Raw genomic sequence first — 19,653 nt, forward strand, 5'->3', positions numbered from 1 at the left:
AAATTGAACTTTAATGCATGAGTGAACACAAATTACACTTTTGGACAGCATTTCAACTTTATTATTTGGATATCTTTTTGGGCAGTATTTCAACTTTATCATGTGGATTTCAGCAATGTGTTCATGGGAGTCGGGAGAATAGGGGGTGAGATAGAACTTAAGTGGGAGAAGTAGGTTGATGGAATAAGGCTCAACAGAACATTCAGCCCCTGCCCCCTCCCTCTTTCCCGCCCTCCCCGCCTGTTGAGAGACTAATGGCTATTGTCATGTACGCGTGAAGTCCAGAGCAGAATGTTGATTTAATGATTAATTCTGTATTGGGGCATCAACTTTTTCAGTAAATCAACTCATTCAATGTGCAATGTGATCAATGAAACATTCATTTTTTCAATTAATTATTTCATTAATCATCATAATCATTAAATTTCTTGGTAATCATTCAATAACAAAACTGACCATCAGCCACCGGTCACTTGGCAGTTATAAGTTTTGAATACGCTACAATCCAGAAAGTGAGACAGAGAGAGAGGGGGGGGGGGCTGGGAAATGGTGGTGGAGAGGGGAGTGTATGACTTTTAATTTGTAATTTTTTTAAAGGACAAAAGGAAGAGGAATGCCCTTTTAACCAAGTCTTAGCATATCTCGCCCTCTTACTTGTAACAGGTACCATCACATTACTCTTACTCTCACGAACACACTTCTGAGGTCCACAAGATGAATATGCTACACTAAAATTACAATTGCTGTTCACTCATGATTAAATTTCAATTTAGTAAATCATGCAATTTAGTAACTCATGAAATTTGCCTAAGAAACCAAAACTTATCTCACTCATAATTTAGCTTAGCAAGTTCCAAAGGACTAACCACTCAAAAAAACTGTAAGGCTAATTCCTGCCCAGCCTAGCCGAGCTTAGTCTCTCAGGAGAGAAGCGGGGGGGGGGAGGGGGTTGAGATGGAGAGAGGGGTTGCTAAATGTTCTGTTGACCTTTATCCCATCAACGTACTTCACCTACCTAAGTCATATTACCCCCTCTTCTCCTGACTGTAATGAACACATTGTTGAGATCCACATGATAAAGACAAAATGCTGCACTAAAAATTGCAATTCATGATCACTCATGCTTTAAATTTCAATTTAATAACGCATTAAATGTTCACAAACAATAAACTGATCACAACTGATCTTTAATTCACCAAATAACCCTCAATTTTGCATGTACTAAACAAAAAACCTGAAAGAAATTGGAAGGCTAATTCCGGCCCACCCTAATTTTCATACCCTTTGTTTCAGTGGGCAGTGCTCGCTCAAGCATGAATAGTTTTCCATTTTTTTTTGTATCATCTGAAAGTTGATTTTATTGGCTTTCCATATCTATAAGTCTTTTCCCCCAAAGTGCTATATTTTTTATTTGGCAGCCATTTCAAAAGTGTATAGTTTTTTTTGGGACGCACTGTATAACTATCGAAAAATGTTTCCGCTTCAGTGAGAACTATATAGTATTACTTTTTAAAAGTTCGTGAAAAAAATATTTGCGCATAACTTGGAAATAGTTTATATTAATAAAACTAAAGGTTAATCATGACGAACACATGGACTTTAGCAAGGAAGATTTATTTGAAGATGTCTTTTACTTGTTTAAATTGTTTCCTTTCCCAAAACACTTCATAAAGCGCCTTTACGCCCCCTCCCCTCCCCACACACCGAGGCCTTCGTGATGATATCTGCTTTACACGGAGCTGTGATTCACATGAAATGGCTTAAGCTTTATTTTCCTACTGTTAATCATTGTCAAGCTTGGGAAAAGTGTGGAGTAAAAAGTTTTATTATGAAATGTGGTCCCACTTTAAATAACTAAAAAAAAACTTAGTGAAGAATGCTGGAGATGTCTGAAATAAATGTTTGCTTTCATTCAGTTATGTCATCCGATATGAGCTGGCACACACAAAAAGTAAATGTTGTGCTTACCTAGGATTAAAATGTTAATGTTGGTGGCAAAGTTGCTACAAAATGTTCAAGTGCATCTCTTTTATTTTTTCAATTTGCTAAAAATGCAAAAGAAATGTATGACAAATGTACCACACGGTCAGTTTGTTTTCGCTTTTTTCTGGACACAGCGTGAAAATGAGCATTTCTGTGCAAACCGATTTCTGCGAGCTTTACAAAAATGGACAGTGCTCGCTTTAGTGTAACATTCTGTCATTTTTTTTTCTTTTGTTTGATGGATGAGACCCGAGGGGCCAGATATGGCGTATCGGACAAAACTTTTTTTTAAACTTGAAAGCGAGTAAAAAACAATTATTACAAAAATTCAATTTTGTGATAGATTTTTACATAATTATCTGAAGATAATATCATATTTCACCATACTCTCTTTCCTTTTCTTACTTTCCTTTTTTATTTCTTGGAATTGATTTTTTTAGGGGGCAAGCGCCCCAAGTCCCCCCGCCCCCATCTGTACGCCACTGCCATTGCTCCATCAAAATCCACCTTCTTCCAGTTCATTCAATTCAAAAATCATAAACTAGAATGGCGTTTTTAGCAAAACCATGCCATGTGCGATCTCTGGTCGGGCACAAAAAACGCCTAAAAAACTCCCCGAAAAAAACCCTTACTTATGAAGATGGTAAGAATACACGCTACCCCTCCACACAACATCATGATGACCGTGCTTCTCTTTCTTCCAAAAAAAGGGTGTTCTACAATGAAGATGGAGAGGATGTAGGCCGGTATCTCAATGGCGGCAGAGACAAAGAAAGACAGGAAGACATCGATACCAAGGTTTGAAGTACTCAGATTTAACCCGTGGTACACCATTGCACACACCGCCCTGAATTTTATCAAGAAAGAATATGGATTGTAAAAATGTACATTTTCAATATTCTTCTAATTGGACTACTATATGTTAGTTTCTATTTCAATTTCAATCTTTATTTCCAATTTCAAACATACATTTACACTGAAAAATACATGTATAAAACAGCTACAGTAGGATGAATATAAAACATTGACATCAAAATACATCTAGAGCATAAGAAAATATACTTTATAATAAACAGCATGAACATTTGGATAAGGTGGGCAAGATTAAAGCCAGGGTTGAGGTTTGTAGGTTTCATGCCCATCCTCAATGGTGAAGCAATTATGTTGCTGTGACCATAATTTTTTTAAACGTCAAAATGGATGGTCGTAATATGGTTAAAACATTTTTGTTTAACATTGAGCAATAATATTTCCAAAAAATTGATGGTCTGATGAAATGTTTTTATGTGCTTTCTGAAATCGTTATTCAAATATTTTTTTAAGATAATAGTTTTCTATCTACATGCACTGCAAAAAAAAATATGTTAACAAATTTAAAGCACGTTGCTTATTAACCCCTTCACTATATATCAATTATTATTTAAAGTTTGAAACAAGTTGTTTAAAGTTCTAAACAAGCTGTTTAAAAATGTTTAAAATATTTCAAAAACGTTTAAACAATAATTATTCAAAAAAATTAAACTTGTCATCCCACTATATCGTGTGGTGTTCAAGGTATTCGTTCCAAATTGACATAATAAATGTATAAAGACGAAGGGGCGGATTGGAGGCTGAGGCGCGGGGAGGGGGTGGGTGGTACATGGCGGGAAAATAAGGGGGGTTATAGATAATGGGTGAGGACAAGACGGTTGAGAAATGTCAGAGAATTTAGCGAAGGAGCACCGAGCGTTCAAAGAGTTCCTTCCTACAGGGTACCCATTTACTACACCTGGGTGGAGAGTGGAAAATATAGATACACTTTGGCCTTGCCAAAAGACGCGAGTATAAGATACGGTGTGATTTGAACCCGGACCTTGTGTTTCAAAGTTCTGAGACTTATCCACAGAGCCACTTACATCATCCCTAAACTGGCAGGACTTCATGCTGCGTTTGTTATTTTCAAATCCGGTTTATGGCAGCTTTCATCCAATAGTTTCGATGAATCTATATTGCAATTATTATTCAGGGTAAACCCTTTGGCCCAAATTCACAACAGTGCACTTTGCAAAATCCACCTGTGTGAATTCGGGCCTTTAAATAAAAGATTGTATAATTACCATGCATACATTAAGATGAATGTTCGCTTACACATACTACGATGACGGAATACGTCTGTAAAATTGGGCTTCCTTTCCGACTCTTTCTCATCATATTTCAACTAAGGCGTACATCATGTAAAAGGAAATATATTTGAAAATGTGTGAACAGCTAGCCCAATAAAAATAACTTATAAAATAAAACAAACCTATATGTTCACTCTTTAATGTAAAATCGGGAGATACTGAAGAAAAAAATCTCACTTTGCTAACCTGATCATAATTTATTCATTCTAAGTTTATAATTCAATTTTTTTCATCGGATCTGTTGTTCTTTAAATGTCTTCTTTGCTCATGATACTCATATTGATTTTGTACTTCTTTGCTGGAAATAAGAACGATGAAACTTAAACTCTGTGACTGAAACTGATAGGCCCTAAACTCACGTTTTGATTAGCATCATCTTGGTCGTCAAGGAAATCATCTGGAAGCTGGACTTTATTAACCTTGGCAGCGTGTTGGATTATCTTCCTTGCTTTCTCGGTCTTACCTTGGCTTAATAACCACCGAGGAGACTCTGGGAGGAAACTAATGAACGATTGGTTATTATAGGGCGTGGTTGCCCAGGAATTAGTACAGGGTTTTGTCCACATGGCGTGGTTAGTATAACTATGACCCAACTGGTCGGATGGTTGGTTTCACTGGTATATGGTATAAGCCTTTTACTCACGTATAAAAAAATTGCAAAACTCTGATGATCATGATTCTGTGATTGACCCGGGTAAAACACACACACACAAAGGGTTTCTCTGGTTATAGTTTAAAGGAGAATGAAACCCTTGAAACCAGCTGAATCCATATCAAAGAGAAAAATCAAAGAAACATATTGTTGAAAGTTTGAGGAAGATTGAATGAATAATAAGAAAGTTATGAGCATTCGAATATTGAGATCACTAGTGCCATGTAGATCCTCCCAACGGCAATGCGACCAAGATCTGTGATATCACACACGTACAACTCCCTCATTACTTTAGTACTTATTTCACTTATATTCTCACTTTTATAGAGTCTATCACAAGGTGAGGTGTTCTCTCTATGAGATGACAAGTACAGAGGTTTCACAACATTATATCATTGATGAATCGTTTGTCATATGATTAGAATGAGCAAAAAGAGATGTTTTGGGGTATATTTTCAGTGTCCAAATGGGAGAGTTGTACGTGTGTGACATCACAGATCTTGGTCGCATTGCCAATGGGAGGATCTCCATAGCATTAGTGATCTCGACATTCAAATGCTCATAACTCTTTTATTGCTAGTCCTATTTTTCTCAAAGTTTTGTTGATCTTATTCTTTGATTTTTCTGCTTTCACAAAAGCTAACTTGCTCCAAGAGTTTCATTCTCCTTTAATGATTGGTATGGGGTCGTAGCATGGGTCGTAGGGAGTTTCCGCTCCGCAACGCACGACGGATTCAAGAACACAGTAAATGTATTAAAAATACCCGTCAAATGACAATGAACAGCTGGGAGGTCTTTGGTGAAACCAGAGCAGCGGTTTCGTCCTAAGTTCCGGAGCTGACGAAAATTTGCAAAAGTTTGTCCAGAGTCCATGCATAGATGAAACTGCTGTTTTGATTCACCAATTTTCGACAAAGACCTCCCAGCTGTTCTTCGTCATTGGCATTTTCAATAAATTTACTTGAACCCTCCGTCCGTCCTTGAGCGAAAACTACCTAGAGATGATTCATACGACGTTCTCATCAGTATAGTAGGACAGGTTATAGGCAAATTGTAACGTACTGGGTTGACGGAATACGGGCGCGATTTTTTTTTTCGTCAGAAATAGTGCACTCGACGCGAGAGGGCAGAGGAAATGATAATGTAATAGGGTTTATTTAGTCAGACTACGCCTCATGAATATTCAAGGAAACTTAAGGATATCAATCAGAAAGCACATCCTGCAGCCGAGTTCATGAACACAGGTTAGAGTCTCGCCGAGGATGATTTTTCAAAGCTTTTTTTTTTACATTTTAATATTGCAGGAAAACTCTGAAAAATGCAAGTCAAAGATTTGCAATCTGATTAAAGCCTTCAGGAGCCTATTATATCGTCATTCCCACTGCCCTCTCGCGTCGGGAGCACAAGTGCTGACAAAAAATGGCAAAGAAAAGGGATGTACCGGTAGGCCTACAGTCCTGAAAATTAATGACTGCTGAAAAATTAATGTTTTAGAACTAATAATAAACTGAACATAAATTCATTACATAATAAGGATTCACATATTACAGTTTTTTTTTTTTTGGGGGGGGGGGAGAAGTTACAGAATCATTCTAAATTGTTATAACCAGATGGCATAAAATTGAAACTGAATTTAGTGAAACATGAAGTTTTCTGCAATTTAACATACAGACCTGGGCCCTGTTGTACAAAGAGTTACGATTGATCCGATCAATCGTAACTCTATGGAAATCCATCAGTGTCATAATTTTTCTACAGGAAATTTGCAAAATGTCCTTTGTAATAAAAGGAGAACACCCCAAATTGTCAAGAAATCAATGAATTTATGGATATGCATTCATATCTAGAATCTTTTTTGAACAAACATGCATTTCGTATGTTGACTTTGCTGGCTTGCCATAGTTACGATTGATCGGATCAATCGTAACTCTTTGTACAACGGGGCCCAGGGCCCCGTCTTACAAAGAGTTGCGATTGATCCTATCAATCGCAACTAACATCTGTTATGCATGTGTATTCAAAATATTTTCTACCTACGATGTATATTCATGCATTTATTGTTTTTTTGAAAATTCACTGTGCTTCTCTTTGTTTACAAAGGACAATTTCCTGTAGAAAAAATTATGACACTGATGGATTTCCATAGAGTGACGATTGATTGGATCGATAATAATAATAAAGGTATATTTACCCAGGGTGGCCGCTTCAGTTCCGAAAACTGTTCTCCCAGCGGGCCCTGCTATTATTACCCCGCTAAGCTAGGCTACCTATTCGGTGCACACAGCTTTTTGAGGAATTACTTCCTGCCGGTACCCATTTACCTCACCTGGGTCGAGTGCAGCACACTGTGGATTAATTCCAAGCCGAAGTAAATTACGACATGGCTGGGATTTGAACCCACGACCCTCTAGGCGGTGCTGCACCATCCCGAGTTTGCTCAATCTCGAGATTTTAGCCCGATCAGCCCTCTTCGCGATTAATCTCGAGATTCAAGAAACCCCGTCTGCACCATCCCACGACAGCGATTCCTGCTCGAGCGAGGCAACAAGCCCGATATTACGAGCATGCGCACTTTCGGATCTTGGAGTTTCAACGGCCCGCGCTTTTGAATAACTTCCCGCGCCTTTGTATGCAAGCAATGTACTCCTTTCACTAGCACTTTCGCCGAATTCAACCGGTGTTATGCAACAATCCTCTCAGCTCAGCGAGTGAAGAAGTGATGTATTCTTCGTTAAATATGATGGCGGAGTAGGAGGCAACGACAGAGAGAGAGAGAGGGAGAGAAGGAGGAAAGAAATGCTATTTGCTCACATTTTGCGAAGGAATAAGACAACACTGCTGTCAGTGTTGTTATTGAATATGACCATCGTCGATGAGCGCCTCCCCCTTCGGTCTGGTCTCTCCCAAAATCCATTCACTGGTGGGACACCATCGTTGCTTATGAACGCTATTCGCATGTATAAAGTTGACTTCCGCACGTGTTTATGTTTTGACCAAGGCGGAAGTGGAACGCGAATTGCATTATGGACTGACGTCATGAATAAATTACCCCGAGTCCAATCTCGAGTGCGTCTGCACCGACGAATTAGCGGGATAATTCGTAAAATAGCGCGCTATTTTGCAAATAAACCCGAGTTGACTTGGGATTGCAATCTCGAGATTAATCCTACGAACTAGCGCGATAATTGCGTCTGCACCGCCAACTATCTCGAGATTTTTCAGATCGGGATAATTTGCCGGATCAGAAATAGCGCGCTAATTTGAAACTTCGGGATGGTGCAGACGGCCCTTCTGTTTCAAAGTCCGGAGACTTATCCACTGGGCCACGACGCTCCACGACAATCGGAACTTTTTGTACGACTGGACCCTGGCCCCCTGGGCTCCGTAACACAAGGATTAGCGATCAATCGCTAAATGAACTGACCAATCAAGATCAATAGGCGGTGCTGCACCATCCCGAGTTTGCTCAATCTCGAGATTTTAGCCCGATCAGCCCTCTTCGCGATTAATCTCGAGATTCAAGAAACCCCGTCTGCACCATCCCACGAAGAGCGATTCCTGCTCGAGCGAGGCAATAAGCCCGATATTACGAGCATGCGCACTTTCGGATCTTGGAGTTTCAACGGCCCGCGCTTTTGAATAACTTCCCGCGATATGCAAGCAATCATACTCCTTTCACTAGCACTTTCGCCGAATTCAACCGGTGTTATGCAACAATCCTCTCAGCTCAGCGAGTGAAGAAGTGATGTATTCTTCGTTAAATATGATGGCGGAGTAGGAGGCAACGACAGAGAGAGAGAGGGGGAGAGAAGGAGGACATTTAAAGAAATGCTATTTGCTCACATTTTGCGAAGGAATAAGACAACACTGCTGTCAGTGTTGTTATTGAATATGACCATCGTCGATGAGCGCCTCCCCCTTCGGTCTGGTCTCTCCCAAAATCCATTCACTGGTGGGACACCATCGTTGCTTATGAACGCTATTCGCATGTATAAAGTTGACTTCCGCACGTGTTTATGTTTTGACCAAGGCGGAAGTGGAACGCGAATTGCAGTATGGACTGACGTCATGAATAAATTACCCCGAGTCCAATCTCGAGTGCGTCTGCACCGACGAATTAGCGGGATAATTCGTAAAATAGCGCGCTATTTTGCAAATAAACCCGAGTTGACTTGGGATTGCAATCTCGAGATTAATCCTACGAACTAGCGCGATAATTGCGTCTGCACCGCCAACTATCTCGAGATTTTTCAGATCGGGATAATTTGCCGGATCAGAAATAGCGCGCTAATTTGAAAACTCGGGATGGTGCAGACGGCCCTAATGTTACATGCGCATTTGGTGCAAAATACTGACCAGGAACCAATCAGAAGTGTTCTCTCATATTTGCTATTCATCGCTAATCTTTGTGTTACGGGACCCATGTCTTTTTCTTAGAGGAAGGAAAAAAATAGTTTTATTACAGGAAAGTTGTAAGGTTTCATGTTCTGTAAGTAAGATTACGGATGTTCCCGAAACTCTGCTGCAGGATTTTTTCTGTTTTAATGAGACATTTTCCAAAAGTAAAATACTTTATGTAAACTTTTGTTTTAATGTAGAAAGTCATGAAAACATGTATACTTCTTCTTTTCACAAAAAGTGGTTGGGTTGGAAATGAAAATAGAGTCTTGAATCGTGAACTTACAGGAAGACGATAAAGAAAAGGAATGAAGGTGTGATCAGAGCGATTTGAAGAAGTCTCCAATCTCGAATCAAGTATGCGATCCCGGCAAGCATCATGTATCCCATTGCGTATGGAATACTGAAAAACAAACCTGAAATATTGCGTTTAGAGATTCCCACAAATTCGGTGCCTGTCAAAAAGATGGAGGTAATAAACGGTCAAAAACATCAAAACAAGTAGAAAAGGTGTATGATATTTATGGATATAAGGCCACTTTAACTTAAAATTTGTTTTAATGCCACCTCCCCTGAAAAATAATGATAACAATATTATAAATAAAGAAATAAATAAAGAAATGCTTTCCCAAAAAGATATGAATGGATATAAATAAACATATTAATAAACAAATATTAAATAATTAATTAACTAAAAATGAATGAATAAATAACCAAATAAAAATAAACCAATAAAAAGATGAATAAAGAAACGATTAGAAAGATGATTAAAGCATTTGTGAAGGTCTTATACAAATCCATAAAAGAATAACAAAGTTATGAAATTCTTTGAAATTCCACATTTTGAAAAAATACTATCCTGGCCCTTTAAAAAAAACTTTCAAATTATTCTCTATTTCCTTTTATAGTGTACCTATCTGCCCCAACTCTCTACCTCCCCCTCTCTCCTTCGTCTCTACCTTTCTCTCTTTTTTTCTCTCTCTCCTCTTTTTTTTCGTCTCAATCCCTTATCTATCTATGATGTAAACATTTTAAATTGACAAGCTTACCCAGCACATAAGCAATGATGTAGGGTCCTATTTGAAATGTTCCGTTGAAGAATCTTATCACGGCAAATGCCCAGTAGTTATGAACTAGTGCAAGGCTATACCCAAAGATAATACGAAATATCATGCCGATGACGAGAACTGGCTTCCGTCCAAATCTGAAAAAGTATATCCATTTCGACAATAATTTCTCACATTTTAGATCAATAAAGTCAATTAATCAAGTCAGGAGTGACAGGCTTGTTTCATTTCACCGGGTCTTCGCGTCGGGTCTGGTAATCGTGCAACCAGACTATTCGAGAAAAGGCCCCCTATAATTCCAGACAGATCTGGTTACGGAACAACCCGACCCAAACGGATGAGACAAGTCGGGGCGACGCCAGGTTATTTTGACACACTTCAAAAAATACCGGTGTCAATCTAAAACCAGCTCGGTATCTATAATAGGAAAACACCAGAGAATTAGTGTTGAAACAGCACCACTTCGGCTTTAGGCTAACACCAGACAAGCATTTGAACAACACTAATCAGTGTTAAACCAATATCGGTTTGATTCTTAACTGGTGTTAATTGTTTTTAACACTTCCGTGGTGTTTTCCGATATAGATACCGGGCTGGTGTTTTTTGCAGTGCAGGAGGGTAAGATGACCTCAAGTTGAATTAACAAATTTGTTACTGAAGGTATTATCAGTGTCATGAGCCAAAATAGGGGATATGGCTTCTCCCAAGCCCCCCCCCCCCCCACCCTCCTCCCCTCATCTGCACGACAGTGGGTAGACACTTTTTCACTCCTTGCAATATCATAGTGGGTGGTTGTCCCCTGCCCTCCCCCTGTGTGTTTGGCTTCATGTAGGGTCAAACCTCAATACCGTATTCCCACACACGCACACACACTCACATGTACACACCCACTACGTTTAGGTGTCTAAATACACTCATCTACGCACACCCTCGTTTGAAAAACAAAAGGATACACTGAACATATTCACACAAGGGGGGAGGATTTTCACCTCCCCGCCCTCCAAGTCACCCCTCCAAAAAATACACACCCTCCCACACGCACCCTCACACTCACCTGCACCCCATACCCCATATATATATATATGTGAGAAATTAAAGTACAACAGCTTTAACAACTCTTGTATTTAACTATGTTGTGAAAGAAATAAATGAAGAGAATAATGGTAGGCGTAGCTTAATCATGGTTCCCCAGAGCTATCTGCCCTTTGAAAAAAATTGTATTAGTGCATACATATATATATACATATATATATGTATATATATATATATGAATATATATATGTATGCACTAATACAATTTTTTGTATTATATATATATATATATATATATATATATATATATATATATATATATATATATATATATATATATATATATATATATACATGTATATTTATTAACCAGTATTCACCCGTCTTACCTGTCCCCCAAGGCTCCAAATATAGCACTCCCTGCCAAGTAACCACCATAATAGAACATTTGTGGAAACTGGATGTATTTTGAGTTAGCACACACAAGGTCCGTCTGCATAAAACATGCAATCAAAACAATTGAAAAGTATTGAGTATTTGATTTTAAGGGGATTGTGTTCTTTGTTCTTATATTTCTCTGTATTCATGACAGGATTAATATTTTTTATTGAATGAATCCTTGTAACATGTAAAAAGTCTTAAACCTGTGAATTATAGACAATCCTGTTTTAAATGATGAAAAATGAAACGAATACGATATTTTATTATTTTTTTATTCAAGCGACAATACATTCTTCTATCATTCTGCTCCGAGAATGCAAACATAGACAAGTCTATGTATTGTGTCTGCTGAAAATTATTTTGATCTGATATTGATAAGGAAAAAGAATGATATGAAGAGTGTACACAATGCTATGAACAGTTGAAATATTTGACGTATAATAATTCTAAAAATACAGAAATCAGCAAATTGATAAGGTTATATATATATAGACAGAAAATGTATCGTAGTATCACTACAAGCTTTTTTGCAGTATTTCTTTAAATATGTTTTGTTGCAATTATTCTTCAATGTGGTCCAGATTAATTTCTTTCTGGTTTTGCTAATTTGATTATGTTTTTTCAGAGATCATTTATGAGACTCTTAATCAAATCAATCTTACATTAATTGAGAATATCCATATACAATTCACGTTATCGTTAAAAATAGTGTGGTGTGTCACATTTGAGCCTAAAATTTTAGGATAAAAATATGCTGCTTAAAAATTTATTAACCCAGTTCATACTGCTATCGGGCACATGGGTTGGCCCTTAAACTGTTTATTAAAAAAACTGCAACAAACTGCAAAGGGGCTGCGGACCCGCGGGAACCGAAGGGACTTTATCTCCCACTTTTTGATGATTCATTTGCAAAGTCCATGGGCGTAAATCCATGACGTCATACTATTCAAGTAGAGTATGAAACAATAGACCTTCCCCCTGAACAACATAAGTTCACCGCTTGGATTTGCGACAGTGGCATAGTCAACCCCCCCCCCCCCCCCCTTCGAAGCCGTTATATTTCGTTATATTTGAATTTATTATTATTATTTTTAATATGCACCTCCTGAACGAAAGTCCGTGTATATTGGCTCCGGTCATACTCCCATCCAGCGTCACATGGAATTACATCCAGGTCAGCCCGAAAGTCCTTACGGGCCATTTGGTGATGGTCGGAATTGAAACTACCATTAATATTAATAACCACCGAAAGAATGGGGAAATCGGATGTGTTATATCTGTGAAAAAACATAATGGACACATCATTGGCTGCCGAAAATCTGTCTTGATATTCTTCATATTATAGAGAGTGATTGAAAATAATATGAATATTGAACTATTTCTATCAAAGCATTTATTTTCAAATTCAATTTCTTTAGACCTATTCTACATGACTTACCAATATTCATTGAAAGTGAGGCTTTTTATGTAGTACTTCAATATTCTTCAATGTTACATTGTATGTCGTTTTGTACTATTGTATCATTATCATTTGTAAATCGCACTCAAATGTTTTTTAAACCGAAATAAATGAATAAATTGCTATGACACGAATAGATTTATCTCAATCAAGAGTCAGCAAATGAAGACGAAGACCTCGTAAACAAAGTTTAAATTTAAAGTCAGCTCGCATATAAAAATTACCTAAATCAGGCCCAGCGAAGAACTAAAGGTTATGAATACATGCTCAATCTGTCAAAATGTATTGGTAAGACTAAGAAAACTTTTGAAATAACTTACATTTTGAAGATGTTATCAAAATGTTTGTGATATTAATTGTAAAATGTCTTTTAAGAATTTTTTACAATCAAGCAATCAAAACCCATTTTACTAAACACTGTAAAATGTTAAATGTGTAGAATATAATGTTGTTTGAATGTTATCAGAACGATATATATATATATATAAATATATATATATATATATATATTCATTTATTTATTCATATACATTTATTATAATGTAAATGTATATGCTATCATTTATTTATTTATATACATATAATGTAAATGTATATATATATTATATTTCTTTATAATTTGGAAAGCTTTTTGGATTTGGAAATGCTATTAAACATCATGTGTTAATTTAAAATTGACAGATTTCACCCCTGTATAGGCCCCTCGTAGTTACAAACTCGAGTTACACTATATACTTATTAGGATTTTTTTTGTGTGATTTCGAATGAAAAACCTAGTGCTTTGTGTCATGTTCATAATCATGTGTCATGATCAAAAAGTACTTTTTCGGTAGATAGGTCTTTGAGGTTTTTATGGTTTTATTGCACAAAAATTAAAGAAGTAAATTATGGATAACCATAGAATATACTAGTTTGCGTTTTTAGTATAATGTCTCTTTGCGGATAACATTGTTTTGCATTTATACGCTTCACCAATGTTCTGTAAGATGATGGTGATGACGTTTGTCATCATCAGCAGCAACAGCAGCATTATGATCATCATCTGATTTCTTTACGTTGAAAAGTAAATCTATGAATGTATTTACTTACTTGCTTATTTGTTCATCAATCAATTAATTAATTTGTTGATGTATATATCTTATTCATTCATTTCTCGATCTATCTATTTCATTTGTTTATTTATTTATTTATTTATTTATTGGAGATACATTAATGTTCTTAACTTACCTTGCACATTTTTGGAATTCTTGATTACTACTCTTTCCATCTATTAATGGGATGTTAAATATTTTCTTTGTGTCGACATCACACGGCACTCCATACTCCTCCTCACAAAATGTATTATTCCACCCTGGCACCTGACGAAAGGGACGAGAAAATTAGAGGGGTTTAGGGATCATAGCGGATGAGAGGGGAAGGGTAAAAGGAATAGGGAGCAAATGGGAGACTGGAAAGAGAGTGAAGGGCGGGGGCGGGCGGGAATATCATGATTTGTCGTTTCAGAATCACTAATAATGGGGCAGTGCATGCAACCCCCTCGATCCCCAATATTTTTATTTTACATAATTAAAAAAAGATATTTTAAAGAGAAAGAGATAAAGAAGAAAAGGCGTAAGAATAGAAGAAAAAAAAGAGAATTGTTTTAAAAAGAACGGGGATGTAGAGGTGTCGTGGATAAGTGGATAAGTCTCCTGACTTTGAACCACAAGGTCCGGGGTTCAAATCCCACCGCAGCACTTGCGTCCTTTGGCAAGGCGTTTATCTATATTTGCCACTCTCCACCGAGGTGTAGTAAATGGGGACCCGGTAGGAAGAAATTCCTTGAATGCTCGAGCATCCGATCACGGCCCGGGGTAATAGTATGCAGCGCTTAGAAACATTTGTCTTAAGCGATAAATAAATGTTGTGTATCCTGCAAGTCTTTACCAAACGTGTTACCCAAACATCGACGTCATCTATAGGTCGTTTGGTCCCCTATCAATGATTATTTTAAGCTGTTTTCAAAGTCAGCACTTCTGCTATATTGAATCGAGTAATGCAGGCGAGACTGCCAAAGGCGCTCCATGCACTTGTTTTTAAATTCAAGATGAGTCTGCTTGATTCCTGCTGATTCCATACAAGAGTGGTGGGGCTTTAAGATGGAGGGCTTTTGGTTCAAGTTCATTGCTCAACCCCGAAAGAGCAACAGAATCAGAGGCGTACATGCATGCACACACTAGCTGCACCTATAGTATACATATTTTGTTAATATAACGAAAAAGCGTAAAACATTTTTTTTCCTTTGGATATTTGTGAAATATCGTATGCCTGATGCGATGTGTTTCGTTTATTTAGTAAAATGTATATTCAATAGGAATAAATATAAAACCTCGTCACACTTGGAAGGCCTTTTAGGGAATTTGAATGGCTGTTATTGAACGCGTTCAATAGGCTTCAAAGTGATGATCTTTGAAACCAATTCACGAACTATAGGTTCACACGTACAGCTTTCGAATAAAATTTTCTGTGGTTTTTAGAACCATGAGCCAAAAAGCCGCCATTAAATTAATAGATTTATTATTATTTTTTTATTACATAGTTTAATGCAGTATGGGTGTGAATTCTGGAATATGGAGTATCACACTATTATATGAAAGCAATATTGCTACAAAATGTGAGCTAAACGGGGGAAAAATATTCCCGATATTGTTGATATAGGGAAGAGAGAACTTTCTTATACAGGCATTAATAATAGGCCAATACACAAAGACATTGAAAATCATATCTTTGTTTTTCTATTACTTGTCTTATGAACTTTTTCTTATGAACTCGTAATTGAATGCGTGTTTTTACCCTAAATAGTTTTTAATGGAAATTCGATTTGGCTGGGATAGCTGTTTTTTGTTCTTGCTCTTGTTAAATTTGTGAGTCTGCATATTAAATCAAAGATTTAAAACTGATCTCTTGCAATTAAGGTTCCAATTACGCGATCATTTTTGTTTACAACTCAAATGCAAATCTCTAAATTGCAGGGATTTTCAATAAATCCAGGTAGACGGTAGTTAGGGACCAATCGGATTGGGGATTTAGTTTGAATACTCAAGATACATTTTTTTTAATCTCAAAGGATTCAAATTCAAATCCCTTGAGATTATTTTTTGGATTAGAAGTTAATATCAATTTCCCTAACTACAATCGACCTAAAATCTATTTTAAATCCCTGGAGTTTAGAGTTAAGTGAGACTCGATGACGAATTTAACGATATCATAGTTTTCACTTCATGTAGGCCTATTGTCACATGAATGAGAAAAAACACTGTAGGCAGAAAAATGTATACTTTTGACCAGAAATCGAGCCAGATTGTTTTAAAGCAAAAGATTAAGTAAAATAACGTTATTATGATCATGCTAATCAAAGAATGCCTTTTTCGCACATGGTTATCAGATGCTTGAAATATTTAATGAGGAATGATAGAGTCTGTTATAAGAAAACAAGGTGAATAGCTGTGTAGTTTTCATGTTGGAACTTTAGGAAAAGCCATATGGCCTGTGTCAAAATGATATTGGCTTCATTAGAACTACGTTGCTTTCTTCAGTAACTTGCATATGAATATATTCTATCTGGAAAATGTTATTGATAGTAGAAAAAAAAACGAAAACTTTTTGTGAAAATGGAAGAGAATAAATGTTTTGGAAAGGAAAATAAAAAATAAATAAATAAACAAATAAATAAATTAATAAAGGTGCATTTATCATTCTGGATTGTGAAGAATTGTATTGAAAATATTAATGGGATAAATGCACAGTAATAAACACAATGCAGTGGTCTATGATCATGCACCCGATTGGTTATACCTACATTGGTTGTCCGGGGTGCTTCAGCAAAGCACCCCTCAAGTTTTACCTGGGGGTGGTACGTGTGTTATTCACCAGGCACACCCCCCCCCCCCTCTAGAAATCAGGTAGTTTTGTTCGTAAAAAGTAGAAATTTAACAATATTCATCTTCATTACATAGTAAAAAGGTTTATCTGTTTTAGTTGTCGAATTTTTCTTGACCACAATCACTTTTATTTTAAAGTGAAAACCCCTTTTATTTTCTTTTAATTTTTTTTGGGGGGCTTATCAAATTTTTCTTCCAAACCAGCACCCCTTATTAAGAAAAATATCGTCCCCAGGGCCCTGCTATACCCCATGATTTTTCAAAAAAGGATTGCTATCTACCGTAGTATAATTATTATTTTGATGATGAAAAATCATATGAGTGCGGCACGTCCCTGCTGGCAAACCCAAAGCATGAGTACCAACCCTCTTGCTAATATCACCCAGATGATCCAGGACATTGACCCAGACTTATAACCAAACCTGCTAACCTTTAACGAAATAAATGAACAGAATAAGGTGATAGAAATGCTCAATAGAGGGAACGACATAATTAATATGCTCCTCTGAAATTTGCTCCGGTATTAATATCTCAGAGGGCATAGTCATAGGGTTAGAGTTAGAATTGTAATATAGGTTTTTTTTGTTCGGAATATATTGTTAGATAAGGATAAAGGCATATTTAGTTTTGAAGATATAGGTTGTGGCTTAACGTGGCGATTTTCAATCGGAGCAATTGTCACCGGAACAATTGTCACCGGAGCAAATGTCATGGAACCAAACGATAATTTTAATAATATCCTCACCTGGCACCAGTGATACCAGTGATCGGAATCACCCATGGCAAAAAGTTGAATAAGGGTATTCCATGTTTGAGGTAATACTATCAGACATAGTAGGGCATAGTTCCTTCGCTGGTAAGGGCCAAACTCCCCGAGAATGCGAAGAATATCGTCAAACTTCATTTTCACAAGGATAATATCCTTATAAAAGTATATATGTTATATACGTAAAAATAAATATATATATAATACTTATACCTATAAAAGTATATTATATCCTTATAAAAGTATACAATAATTATTATTTGAAGACCACCTCTCCGCGAAATATATAAACAGCTATATACAGGAAGCCTATAGGCCTACAATGCAAAGAAAAAAGTCGCAGCAAATTTTTTTTGCCTCTACTTTCTTCACGGTTGGATACAAACTAGTGAATAGAATTTTACGAATTGACCTGGAACGTATATTCAGATCTAGCTTTTGAACGGTTTCTCATCAATGGAACAATAAGAAAGGGGTGAACTTTGGAATCACAGGATTTCAGGAGGAAAACAAATAACAACGTGCCATTGACAGTCAGATGATTTTTAAATGACAAGTTAACCCCTCCAAAAAAAAAGTTGATTTGAATAAAAAGAGAAAATCCAAAAAGCATAATGCTGACAATTTCATCAAAATCGGATGTAAAATAGGAAAGTTATGACATTTTTAAGTTTCGCGTAATTTCACAAAACAGTAACGTGCACATACCGGTTCGTATGCAAATGAGGGAACTGATGACATCACTCACTCACTATTTCTTTTGTATTTTATTATATGAAATACTCCCCATTGTCCTGTGAAACAAAGTTTTATTTCTCCCTGTACATGTGGAATTACCATTGTTTAACATTTTATGGTTCAGTAAAGTTGGTCCTTATTGTCAAATTCGCAAAAATTGAAATATTGTATAATTCAAATTAAAAAAAAAGAAATAGTGAGTGAGGGACATCAACGATGCTCTCATTTGCACGTGACTAAATTGTGCATATAACTATTTTGTGAAAAATAAGCGAAAATTTAAAATGTCGTAAGTTTCTTATTTTACATCCGATTTTGATGAAATGTTCAGCATTATGCTTGTCTGATTTTTCTCTTTTGATTCAAATCAACATTTTATTGGGCCCTGGAATGGGTTGTAGAATTCTGATAATAATTAAATCTAAAAAGAGTAAAATTCACTGAGCAACAGACTGAAAATATCACCCAAAGCTGATAACAGATATAAATTAATTAGATTTCAATCTGAAGCAATATGATTTATTTAAAGCAGTATATATGCACGCTGTCGTGGATAAACACTATCATGGCTGACAAAATTTTAATAATCATAACAATAACAGTAATAACAATAATAATAATAATGATAATAATAATAATAGTAATAATAACAATCATGATGATGATGATGATAATGATAACTACTACTAACAATGATAATAATGATAATAATGGTAATAATGCTAATGCTAATAATAATAATAATAATGATGATGATGATAATAATAATAATGATAGTAATAATATTAATAATAATAATAGCCAACATTTAGTACGTTCTCCATAGTAAAACTATATCACAGCGTTTACAAACATTAAATATAAAAATACGTAATGGCAAGGAGAAATGGGTCTTTGAATAAGTATAATTTTATGATTGTAATAAAACACAAAAGAATAAGTGGGGATAATGACACCATCAGCTTGCTAAAACCATGCATGAACATGTGATAACTTTGTTATTCCATGTCCGATTCTGGTGAAATTTTAGTTTTA

The 19,653-nt window shown here is 36.3% G+C and overlaps 1 protein-coding gene across 1 annotated transcript in view; it reads right to left on the reverse strand.

The window, feature by feature from the left end:
• The window catches only part of LOC129271955 (organic cation transporter protein-like), a 24,363-nt gene extending 6,267 nt beyond the window's left edge, over nt 1–18,096 (reverse strand). Inside the window, exons 1-9 of the mRNA XM_064106977.1 lie at nt 17,860–18,096; nt 14,422–14,552; nt 12,838–13,012; nt 11,684–11,787; nt 10,245–10,399; nt 9,482–9,650; nt 4,505–4,646; nt 4,080–4,180; nt 2,616–2,830 (exon numbers count right to left, since the gene is read on the reverse strand). Coding sequence (XP_063963047.1) covers nt 2,616–2,830; nt 4,080–4,180; nt 4,505–4,646; nt 9,482–9,650; nt 10,245–10,399; nt 11,684–11,787; nt 12,838–13,012; nt 14,422–14,552; nt 17,860–18,018 — 1,351 coding nt within the window. The 5' untranslated portion in view covers nt 18,019–18,096. The remainder of the gene's footprint in view (nt 1–2,615; nt 2,831–4,079; nt 4,181–4,504; nt 4,647–9,481; nt 9,651–10,244; nt 10,400–11,683; nt 11,788–12,837; nt 13,013–14,421; nt 14,553–17,859) is intronic.
• Between the last annotated feature and the right edge of the window lie 1,557 nt (nt 18,097–19,653).

Source organism: Lytechinus pictus, chromosome 11, assembly GCF_037042905.1.
Source record: "Lytechinus pictus isolate F3 Inbred chromosome 11, Lp3.0, whole genome shotgun sequence".
NCBI classification, from domain to species: Eukaryota; Metazoa; Echinodermata; class Echinoidea; order Temnopleuroida; family Toxopneustidae; genus Lytechinus; species Lytechinus pictus.